The sequence below is a fragment of the Pistacia vera genome, unplaced genomic scaffold, assembly GCF_008641045.1.
Source record: "Pistacia vera cultivar Batoury unplaced genomic scaffold, PisVer_v2 Contig374, whole genome shotgun sequence".
NCBI lineage: Eukaryota > Viridiplantae > Streptophyta > Magnoliopsida > Sapindales > Anacardiaceae > Pistacia > Pistacia vera.
The window spans coordinates 1,168,998-1,180,238 of NW_022196195.1; the positions used below are offsets into that span (position 1 = coordinate 1,168,998).

General features: G+C 34.7%; 2 protein-coding genes across 2 annotated transcripts; one reads left to right on the top strand and one right to left on the bottom strand.

Moving 5' to 3' along the window:
- The first annotated feature begins 2,065 nt into the window (after window positions 1-2,065).
- LOC116140603 (very-long-chain aldehyde decarbonylase CER1-like) lies at window positions 2,066-6,173 on the top strand. Its single transcript, XM_031426214.1, has 7 exons — window positions 2,066-2,155; window positions 2,256-2,479; window positions 3,045-3,277; window positions 3,406-3,625; window positions 4,176-4,557; window positions 4,834-4,941; window positions 6,060-6,173. Exons 1-7 carry the CDS (start codon window positions 2,096-2,098, stop codon window positions 6,171-6,173), a joined length of 1,341 nt encoding a protein of 446 aa, XP_031282074.1. The 5' UTR covers window positions 2,066-2,095.
- A 1,286-nt stretch (window positions 6,174-7,459) lies between these two features.
- LOC116140604 (uncharacterized mitochondrial protein AtMg00810-like) lies at window positions 7,460-9,280 on the bottom strand. The gene is made up of 5 exons (XM_031426215.1): window positions 9,183-9,280; window positions 8,394-9,102; window positions 7,955-8,102; window positions 7,666-7,736; window positions 7,460-7,513 (listed from the first exon to the last, which is right to left on the bottom strand). Exons 1-5 carry the CDS (start codon window positions 9,278-9,280, stop codon window positions 7,460-7,462), a joined length of 1,080 nt encoding a protein of 359 aa, XP_031282075.1.
- Window positions 9,281-11,241: the final 1,961 nt, after the last annotated feature.

Here is an 11,241-nt window from a genome sequence, read left to right on the forward strand (position 1 = left end):
CAACTACTTATCGTACAAAATGGATCACCGCCACTAGAATTGTTAGAGAAACAACATAGCGTCAGGAGTATGAACAATAGATTCAGGAAAGTTTGTAGGTGAAGAACCTAGCTAAAGCGTACGTGGGACCGAGAGTGGCGGTTGGTGTACAGGTATAGTCCAATAAATGAGAAGTATGCATGAAAAGTCCAATATATCATGCCATATTAAGTGGTTCACCACCAACATACAACTTAGCCATTTGCAGAAACAATGAATGGGCGGCTGAAGATCGACAAAGCCCAACAGAAAAGTATGAACAATGAATTTTAAAGTGTAATGTTCAACAAAGGAGAGAGCACTGGTTAGCTGTGAAGTCCAATAAATTTTAGGAAATTTGTAGTTGAAGAACCTAAAGTCCAATAAATGAGGAGTACGCATGAAAAGTGAATTTAGGAATTTGTATTTGAAGAAGCTAAAGTATAATGCCCAATCTCTCAACTCAAAAACATGCTAGAAAATACCTAATGTGCTTAGTTGCTTGTCTCTTCTACAGTGAAATTGTTAAGTGCAAAGATATGAAATTGGACTTGCTTAAATTAGTTGTATTTGAAACTAAATTTGAATGAGGGAACACTATCATAGGACGTGGGCGGCCTAATATTGAATAAGAGATTCATAGTTGTATTTGAAACTAAATTTGAATTAGGGAACACTATCAGTAATATTAATGTTTCCTTTTTCTCTTTTGATTCTGTTACAACCACTAAATATAATACACGTGAAGCGTAAGCAGCCAAATATTGAATAAGAGATTCATATAGTGTACTCCATATTTTCTTATTGAATAATAACATACTTTCTTAGATTTTTTAAATAATAATTCATAAGGAGATCGCGCAGCAGAATACATACATTCGAGATTAATAACATAAGAATAAAATCAAACCGCATAAAGAGACGTAATATTTATGTGGTTTAACATAACTCGATATACAAAAATCCACTATAGTTTTATGAACATAATATACAAAAATACAAAACACCATAAACTCAGCACATAATTAACAGAGCGGAAACAATCCTAGTTTTTAATTACACTCAACCAAGTACCTAGAACAAAAACAATCCTAGTTTTTTAGACACTCTACTCATAATGTTTAATAACTCTTACATCAAATACCTTGTCTTTTCATATTCTCTCGTAATCATGAATTGGTATTCAATGTTATATTTATAGGTAGTATATAGGACATTTTATTTCTTATTGAATTCATATTTCAATTTCTAATAAGACTCAAATAATTCTATTCTTATTTACAATGTATTATTTATTAAATAATTTTACTAAGGATGGGGTGCCCAGACTGTACAAAATTTTGAATTTTTATATATCAAAATTGCAATTTCATCATCTAAATGTTTGTTCTCTCTTTTACTTCGGCTTACCTTTGTTTCAGAAACTTTCATTTTGTCTCTCTTATATGCAATTTCCTAAATAAATTTGTTTGAATTTAGTAATGGTACATCATCCTCAGTTAAATATTTTTGCTTTCGCTTTTGTTCAATGATATAATATCTAAAAAGTATTTATAAGACTATCGTGTGTGTGATTGCAACTGAAAATAGAGAACTGAAAAACAGAGAGAAAGAACAGAGAAAACACAAATCTCTTTACTGAACTTTCGTTAATAACAAAGAAAGAGTGCTACTGTTTTTACATATACTCAATTCAGTAGACTTTAACACTCTAAACGACAGTCTTTTGGGTGTTCATTATTTGAGCTAATGACAGCGTTTCCTTCAATAACTTTGGCACTTTGTTATTTGTCCAACATCGTGTTAGTCATACCGTAAGTTGATATAATTATGTCGCTTGTAATTTTTTTTGAAACTATATTAACAATTAATATGCTTGGTAAATTATTAAACCAAAATAATTTATGGTATCGATGGTGTGGTAACTACTACGTCACCTACTCTCTTTTTACAATAAATTACCTTAGACATAAATATCAGGACATTGATAGCTTCATCGAAACACTATATAATAACAGACTCACACTCGCTCTCTCACACTCTCATATGCATGCTGTTAGGCGAAGTGAACTAAATAATGGCTTCTAAACCAGGAATTCTCACTGATTGGCCATGGAAGCCTCTCGGCAACTTCAAGGTTTTACTTTAAAGTAAACCTTATTTTATCATTTTTTTTTGGCTTTCTATTTGACTAACTCCTTTCATTGTTATTTGATTGATGTGATGAACATTTACAGTATATAGTTTTGGCTCCCTGGGTTATTCACAGCATATACTCATTCATAGTGAAGGATGAGAAGGAGAAAGACCTCTCAACCTTGCTCTTATTCCCACTTATTATATGGCGATTTCTTCACAATCAGATATGGATTAGTCTCTCTCGTTTCAGGACAGCCAAAGGCAGCAATAGAATCCTTGAGAAGTCCATTGAATTTGAACAAGTTGACAGAGAAACAAATTGGTCAGTAAATAGTCAAATATATATCCTTTAATAAAGTCACTTTATAGTAGTAAAAGAAAAAATTTTAAGTTTCTTGAGAGGGGCCTCTCGCACTAATATAATTTTTAATCCTCGCCTACTAGCTTAAGCTCTTAAAACTTTTCCAACTTCAGATCTTCCTCCTTACCGGTTTATTCAAGTTTTTTTTAGCTTGAACTGAAGTATTCTTCTTTCATGCATGCATTAAGCGTTTTTTTTCGTTTCCTAACTATTTAGCTAGCTTTTATGTTGCTTTGTCTTTTCCTTTTGAGGGGTAAGGCTCAAATGTGCCCCTTTCTTTCTCTTCTTTTTATTCCCTTCAATAAATTTTCCAGATCTATTGCTGTTCAAATAAAAAAAAAAAAAAAAAAATATAAATCATAATCTACATAAGACGTCCGTACCTGAAAAATTGTGTTACTATCTATAAGTATACTCTATAGTACTTATGTATGTGAAATTAATCTTATATTAATTACAAGTTCTATTATCACTACAAACCATCTGGTTAAAATTTTTTGAGTTTTTTTCTATTGGATGTTGGCAGGGATGACCAAATATTGTTCAATGGATCCCTAATATATGTTTTCAGCAAGACACTTCCCGGGGGAACTCACGTGCCAATCTGGAGATTAGATGGTGTAATTCTCACTATTCTATTACATGCTGGTCCAGTGGAGTTTCTTTACTACTGGTTTCACAGAGCCCTTCATCACCATTATCTTTACTCTCTCTACCATTCTCATCACCATTCCTCCATTGTCACTGAGCCCATCACCTGTAATTCTCTCTTGATTTTCAGTTTTGATTTTATATTTGCTTGTTTTTTCTCACTTATGTCTACTGTCTGTCTCTCCCGCGGACATCCTGATTTGTAAGAGATTTTTGTCTTTGCCTTTGTGTGGCAGCTGTGATTCATCCATTTGCAGAGCACGTAGTCTATTCCATTCTATTCTCAATACCGATTTTTACAACAATCTTCACTTGTACTGGTTCCGTGGTATCTGTCTTTGGTTACATTACTTACATCGACTTCATGAATAACATGGGACACTGTAATTTCGAGTTCATTCCCAAGTGGCTTTTCTCCATTTTTCCACCTCTCAAGTTCCTCATGTACACTCCTTCGTAAGTCTCTCTTAGCTCTCTCTAATTAACTCACTATAAAGAAATATGATTTGTCCCGACGGAAAAATTGTGTCGCGAAACTATCGTATAATGAGTGTGTTACATATATGAGAATTTTCAATAATCATATCTATACGAGTGTGTTGGAATAATATTAATGTTAAACTCTTATCTTATAACTTAAACTTTTAGATCAAATTATTAACTTAATATGTTACCGAATCTCCATATGGTTCCTAATCCCCACATTTGATGATACATCTTGTTTATTATATATATTATATGAATCTAGAGTGATGCTACTATATAGATACATTAAATATGCAAACTCATCAATCGCGTAGACAATCTTAATTTGGTCGACATTTTATTCATCTACATTTATTATGAGTCAACTTTTTATATACACCAAACAACTCATTTCGTGTCATGTCAATTTATATACAGGGGTCGTACAAATAGTATTATTTATGATTTATCTTTTATTGGGTTGTTCTTTAATGCTCTAATAACATTATATAATGAAATTAATTTTGAATTAATGCCACAGGTTCCACTCCCTTCACCATACACAGTTCAGAACCAACTACTCATTATTCATGCCTCTATATGATTTTATATATGGTTCCATGGACAAATCTTCAGAATCATTATATGAAGATTCATTGAAGAAGAAAGAAGAATTCCCTGATCTAGTGTATCTAACCCACTTGACAACTCCCGAATCAATCTATCATCTACGGCTAGGATTTGCTTCCATGGCAGCTCAGCCTCAATCATCATCGTCAAAATGGTATATATGGTTGATGTTTCCTGTGACCTTATGCTCCATGATGCTCACTTGGATTTGTGGTACTTCTTTTGTGGTTGAGAGGAACCGTTTTAGTGACTTCAAATTGCAAACTTGGGCCATACCTAAGTACTGTTTTCAAGTAAGAGAAGCCTCAATTTCTTTGTTTCTTAACTTGGGTGAATTTCTTTGACCTCCCATAAGGTTTGTAAATAATTTAATCAAACACACACCCTCTAGTTTTGAGGTGGTCGATCTTCTCTAATCCCCTTCATTGCTAAGAAATCCTTATTAGACCTTTCCCATGTCTTTAACAAAAATTATTCAAGTTATTTAAGCGATATTTCCTTAAATATGAGAGATCAACAAACAGTTGGATAATTCCTTGGCTTAATGTCATAGCATATTTTGATTGCAGTACTTCTTGCAATGGCAAAGTGAATCAATCAATAGCTCGATTGAAAAGGCCATACTAGAAGCAGAGAAAAAGGGTGCTAAAGTATTAAGCCTAGGACTCTTGAATCAAGTAAGTATTTCAAATTCCAATTCGGTTAGAATGCAATACCATCCATTGTATTTAGAAAATTTAAAAATATACAAAAAAAAAAAAATATATTGTTTTTAAGTTTANGTTGTCCTGCTCCGGAACTCTCCTATCTTCTGAAATCCGCTCAATTCTGAGTCAAAACTATCCAATTTTGTCTTTATTCGCTAAAAAAGTCCATTTTAACCTGAAACACGAAAAGTAAAGAATTAAGCACCAATTCAGGTAAAAAGGCACTAGAAAGTACCTGAAATCCGTCAAAAAGATTAAATAAAAACTGTATAATTTACGGATTATCATCACACACTGAGGAGACAGTTTAAGGGTGGTTAACTATGGAAGAGTATTTTCATTTTTTAGACAAAAGAGCATATTGGTAATTTTGCTGTGTAATTAAATTTACTGAGGTTGTTGCCTATGTCCAATTTTATTGGAATAATTTAGCAAAATTACGAGTTTAATTATTAAAGTTAATATTAATATTTAATTAAATAATTAAACAGGGACCTATGTGCGATTCCACCTAAGTTTGGTTGCTGCTAAACTTTGGGGGTGGAATTTATAATTGGCTTTTCTATATAAAGAAAAGCAAAATAGGTTTTCGTTGAGAGAATTCATTTTATTCTTGGTTGCTGCCGTGGTAGAGTGAAAAATTAGAGAGAATTTTTCTCTCTTCTTCTTTTCATCTCTTTTTCACTTCATCCTTTCCAAACCTTGAAACCTTAAGCCAAGGATTGGTTCTAGCAAAACCAATCTTTGGTCTCTGACGTCCTGTCTTCATGTGGATGATATGAGTTCGATCCTACACTTGGATTAGTAGCAAGACTGCGTCCAGAGATATTGACGGAGCCTCCAAACGCTGGTATGATCTAATCCTTGTATGGTTTTGTGTTATTTTAATTTAAGAATGTAAGATATATATACATATCAGACCTTGATCTTGGGTTCATCACAGTAATCGATAGGAAAATTTTTGTTTTCTGTTGCGTTTACCTTATTGATTTACTTATATGAAGAGATGGTTGATGGTGGCCATGCGTCTTTGTTGATGTTGTGTTTTCTGTGTTTTTCATTTGCTATATGTGGTTGTTTTTTTTAAGATTGAAGAGAAGATAATGGTCATGATTTTTGGGATTTTGGCAGGGGTGGTTGGGAGCTTGTTCGAGTTTCTAAATTTGGTGTTTGAGAGAGAAATCAAGTGGAAATTCGAATAGAGGTGAGTGGCAGCCGAAAGAACAGAAGAACGAAGCAATATCCAATTTTTCACCAAATCGCAAACCCAATTTCTTATTCAAAAAGCATAATTACTAAATAGCCCCCATTTTGTTCAAACTTCAATGAAGTGCGGTTCTTAAACCGGTTCCAAATTGGTACACCCAAATCTTGGTGCTGGTTCCTTGAATTGGTGGAACCAATATTGGAACCGCATAGTATCGGTTCTACCCATTGGGGAACCAGAACCGATCCTATGGTCGGTTTCGAGTAGGAACCTGAACCAACACCCTAGGTAGCTATTGGTTCCTTGCACACCCCTAGTACCAATATTGGGAATGTAACTTTAAAAAGTATTCTGAAGTAATGTCCTTTTGCTTGTTATTGAACAAAATAATGAATTGTTGCTGAGAAACCATCAGACTTGTCCTACTGGAACTCAATAATTCCTTGAAGTGAACGCGACTACCAATAGTAATAATTATGGGTGTGGGCATGGTCGAGATCAGGGGGGAAATAGTTTTCAACCCAAAGGTGATAATATTAAGAAGTTTCAGTCAAACCACCAGAAGTGGAACAAGGCTAAACCAAAGCATGAGAAAAGAAATAACTTACATACAAAATCCTAAAATGTAATGAAAACAAGTGCTATAGATGCGTAGGAAATGGTCATTGGTCGAGTACTTGTCGTACACCCAAACACTTGGTAGAACAATATCAAGCATCAATAAAGGTTAAAATATAGAGACAAACCATATTAGTAATTCTAATCTAAGAGTTTTAAGAGAAAACAGAGAAAAGGATACAGAGGAAAAAACGAAGAGCAGGTTTTGAAAAATTCTCATGTGCTTTTACTTACTTTTACTTTGTATAGTAAATGCACTTTTTATAGTGCTCATAACAGTAGCTAACCAACACACAATAGTAGCTAACTAACTCAGTCCTTAACTAACTCAGTTTATAGGTTACTTAACTAACCTTTTTCTAACTCTTACTAACATCCTCCCTTAAACTGGACTACTTTGAACTACACTTAGCATTTGTTAACATCTTTCTGTAAACAGAACAACTTTAAACATAACAACTTAAGACTACACCAACTCTTGCTCATATCCTGCCATAAACTTGACTTGGGTGATGTCTTCAGAGGAATTGAGCAATTTGTAGATAAAGATCAACCACATAATTCTGTAGGAGCAAGCTTCTACTTTGAATCAACCACATAAAGTTGAATCAACCATATAAAGATCTACCACATAATTCTGTAGGAGCAAGCTTCCACTTTGAATCAACCACATAAAGCTGAATCAACCACTGTCCACTTTGAATCAACTACATAAAGCTGAATCAACCACATAAAAATCAATCACATAAAGCTGAATCAACTACAAAATTCTGTAGGAGCTAGCTTCACTTTGAATAAACCATATAAAGCTGAATTCAATTCAAGCAAAGGAACTTGATATTACAGCATAAGCAAAACGAGCTTGATACTGCAGGAGCAGATTTCCAGGCAAAATTCGAGAACACCAACTGATTAGCACTAAACAGACTAGGCTTCAATTCTGCAGAAAACCAAGCAAACTGAAACTGGGAAAAGTAAATTGATGATGCATGAGCAACTTCCAAGTAAGCAAGCATAAGTAAAGAACACCAACTAATTAGCACTTAAACAGGCTAGGCTTCAATTCTGCAGAAAACCAAAATAAAACTGAAACCCAGTAAGGTGAACTGATGATGTAGGAGCAATTTCCAAGTAACAAGCATCAATTTTGCAGAAAACCAAAATAACATTGAAACCCAGTAAAGTGAACTGATGATGCAGGAGCAGTTTCCAAGTAACAAGCATAAGTAAAGCGCATAGCAATTTGCAGATTAATTCTGCTGTAAATCTGCAGAAGCAACTTCCAAGTTGCTGTCTGAACCATTATCTGCAGCAAAAATTTCTAGAATATCAGTTTGTAAAGAAGAAGCAATCACTGTTAACTTTCCTCTTAGGATCTCAAAACGTGCAGCTGATAGAGATTTAGTAAAAATATCTGCAGTTTGATACTCAATAGGAACATATTGCACTTTCAGATTATTAGTTGCTACTTGTTCCCTTATATAATGTGCATCCAGTTCAATGTGCTTGGTTCAGGCGTGAAATACTGGATTTGATGCAAGGGATCTAGCACTTTGATTATCACACCAAATGATAGGGATTTCAGGAAGATGCATACCAATTTCAGAAAATAAACTCCTAAACCATGCAATTTCAGTGGCTCCTTGTGCAAGTGCTCTATATTTTGCCTCCGTAGAAGATAGAGATACTTCTTGGAGCTCCATTGTAGTAGATTAGAGCCAAGAAACGGACAGCAGCCACTAGTGGACCTTCTGTCCTGTAGGTTGCCTTCCCAATCTGCATCAGTGAAGCACTCAAGGTGAAATCTGCTTACTTTAGTGAAATGTACTCCAAAATGTGTAGTACCTTTGAGATATCTCAAAAGCCTTTTGCAGGCCTGCCAGTGTAATTGAGTAAGGGCCTTGAGAAATTGGATAAGTTTGTTGATAGAGTAAGCAATATCAGGCCTTGACAGGGTTAGATATTGCAATGTCCCAATTGTGCTTCTGTAGAGTGATGGTTTATCAAACAGCTCACTGTCTTCAAAGTTCAGCTTATTACCTAAAGTCATAGGAGTAAGGTAGGATTTTGCATCCATCATTCCTGTTTTGACTAGTAGATCCCTTGCATACTTTGCTTGGTTCATATGAATACTTGTATCAATTCTACGTACCTCAAAGCCCAAAAAATACTTGAGAGAACCCAATGTTTTTAATGCAAACTCAGTGTTCAACTTGTGAACTATGCCATGAACTAGCTTAGTGTTACTTCCTGTCAATAGGATATCATCAACATATACAATAACATACATAACATCCCCATGGTGTCTATAAATAAATAAGCTTGAATCAACCACTGAAGAAGAAAAAAGCCCGATTTCAGAAAGGCAGTTTTGAGCTTCTCAAACCTGGCTCTTGGGGCCTGTTTTAGACCATAGAGTGCCTTGATCAGTTTGCAAACATGGAAAGGATTTTTATCATCAACAAAACCTGGAGGCTGCGTCATGTACACTGTCTCACTACGTTCTCCATTCAAAAAGCATTATTAACATCTACTTGTTGTATATCCCACCCATAGGTAACAGCTAAGCTAAGGATAACTCTAATAGGTAATGATTTGATCACAGGACTAAAGGTTTCAAGATAATCCACACCAGGAGTTTGCTGAAAACCTTTTGCAACCAACTTGGCTTTAAACCTTTGGATTGAACCATCTAAATTGTGTTTAATTCAGAACACCCATTTACAACCAACAATGTTCATATTGGGTTCAATTGGAACCAGCTGCCAAGTATTGTTAGAAAGGAGAGCAGTAAACTCACTTTGCATAGCAGATTTCTAGGCTGGATGGGAGAGTGCCTTAGTTACACTTACTGGTTCATTTGTGTCAAGATGAGAAAGGGAGCTTAGCTTTGGACCTGGTTATCATAGGGTGAGTGTTTAAAGTTTGAGTGGCAATGGCAGTGGTTAAAGGTTGAGTAATAGTGTGCAAAGGTTGAGTTGCAGAAGGTAGTTCAACTGTAATGTTTAGGTCATTTGGCATCATAGACTGAATGTTTAAAGACTGAGTGGCTGTTGTTAAAGGTTGAGTGGCAAATGAGCTTGATACTGCAAGAGCATATTTCCAGGCAAAATTCGAGAAAACCCATTGGCTTGAGTGTGCCTAGTCGATATGGGATCTCCAACACTCCCCCTCACAGTCAAGCCCATATGGTCCACTTGCCTATGAATGGAGGTAGTTTGGCAGCCCACCGCTGGCCAAGTGCTCAGCTTGACTGAATCTTGGCTCTGATACCATGAGAGTTTTAAGAGAAAACAGAGAAAAAAATACAGAGGAAAGAACGAAGAGCAAGTTCTGAAAAATTCTCACGCGTTTTTACTTACTTTTACTTTGTATAGTAAACGCACTTTTTATAGTGCTCATAACATTAGCTAACCAAAACACAATAGTAGCTAACTAACTCAGTCCTTAACTAACTCGGTCTATAGGTTACTTAACTAACCTTTTTCTAACTCTTACTAACATCCTCCCTTAAACTGGACTACTCTGAACTACACTTAGCATTTGTTAACATCTTTCTGTAAACAGAACAACTTTAAACATAACAACTTAAGACTACACCAACATAACAACTTAAGACTACACCAACTCTTGCTCATATGATCAAACTAGTTTTGCAATTCTCAATTCTCAAACTTCTTTGAAGACACTGATATGGGTCATTTAATTGTTGAAGAGAATGCCTATGATTTATGGGATTTATTTTAATCATCTTGCAAGATTTTGTTATGTTCTAAAATCATGTATAGTTTTAGGAGCTGTGAATATTTGTTTTGTTTGTTATCATGTACTCCTTCATGTTTTGTAAACATCTTGACTAATGTAAAACTTTTGCATATGAAATGATGGACTTCAAAACTAAAACATCGATATCCAAAAATGATAGAGACATTTGTCTGGTAGATAGTGCAATGAGGCACGCCATCCTTCAAGATATAAAATATTTTTTAGATTTGACATTAATTAAAGCTAAAGTAAATACCATTTCAGGGTCTATAAACATAATTTAGGGTTTGGAAGAGCGACACTCTTGTTAGCAAGCGGAACTAAGTCGAGTATCCCTGATGCTTTATATTCTATCAAATCTAGAAGAAATTTGCTTAGTTTCAAAATATATGACTCAATGGATATCATATTGAAACTTTAAGTGAAAATGATGAATTTATATGCACCACTTCTAATGTTTCATGCTAGAAGCATATACTGGAAAAGCTTCATGCTTTTTCATCTAGGTATTGATAAAGAATATTGAAACTTACGCAGAATCAAAAGTCACTAATCCTAAACTTTTTAAACTTTGGCACAACCGTCTTGGTCACCCAAGATCTACTATGATGCGTAGCATCATAGAAAACTCACATGGGCACCCATTAAAGAACAAAAAGATTATATCTCCTAATGATAGT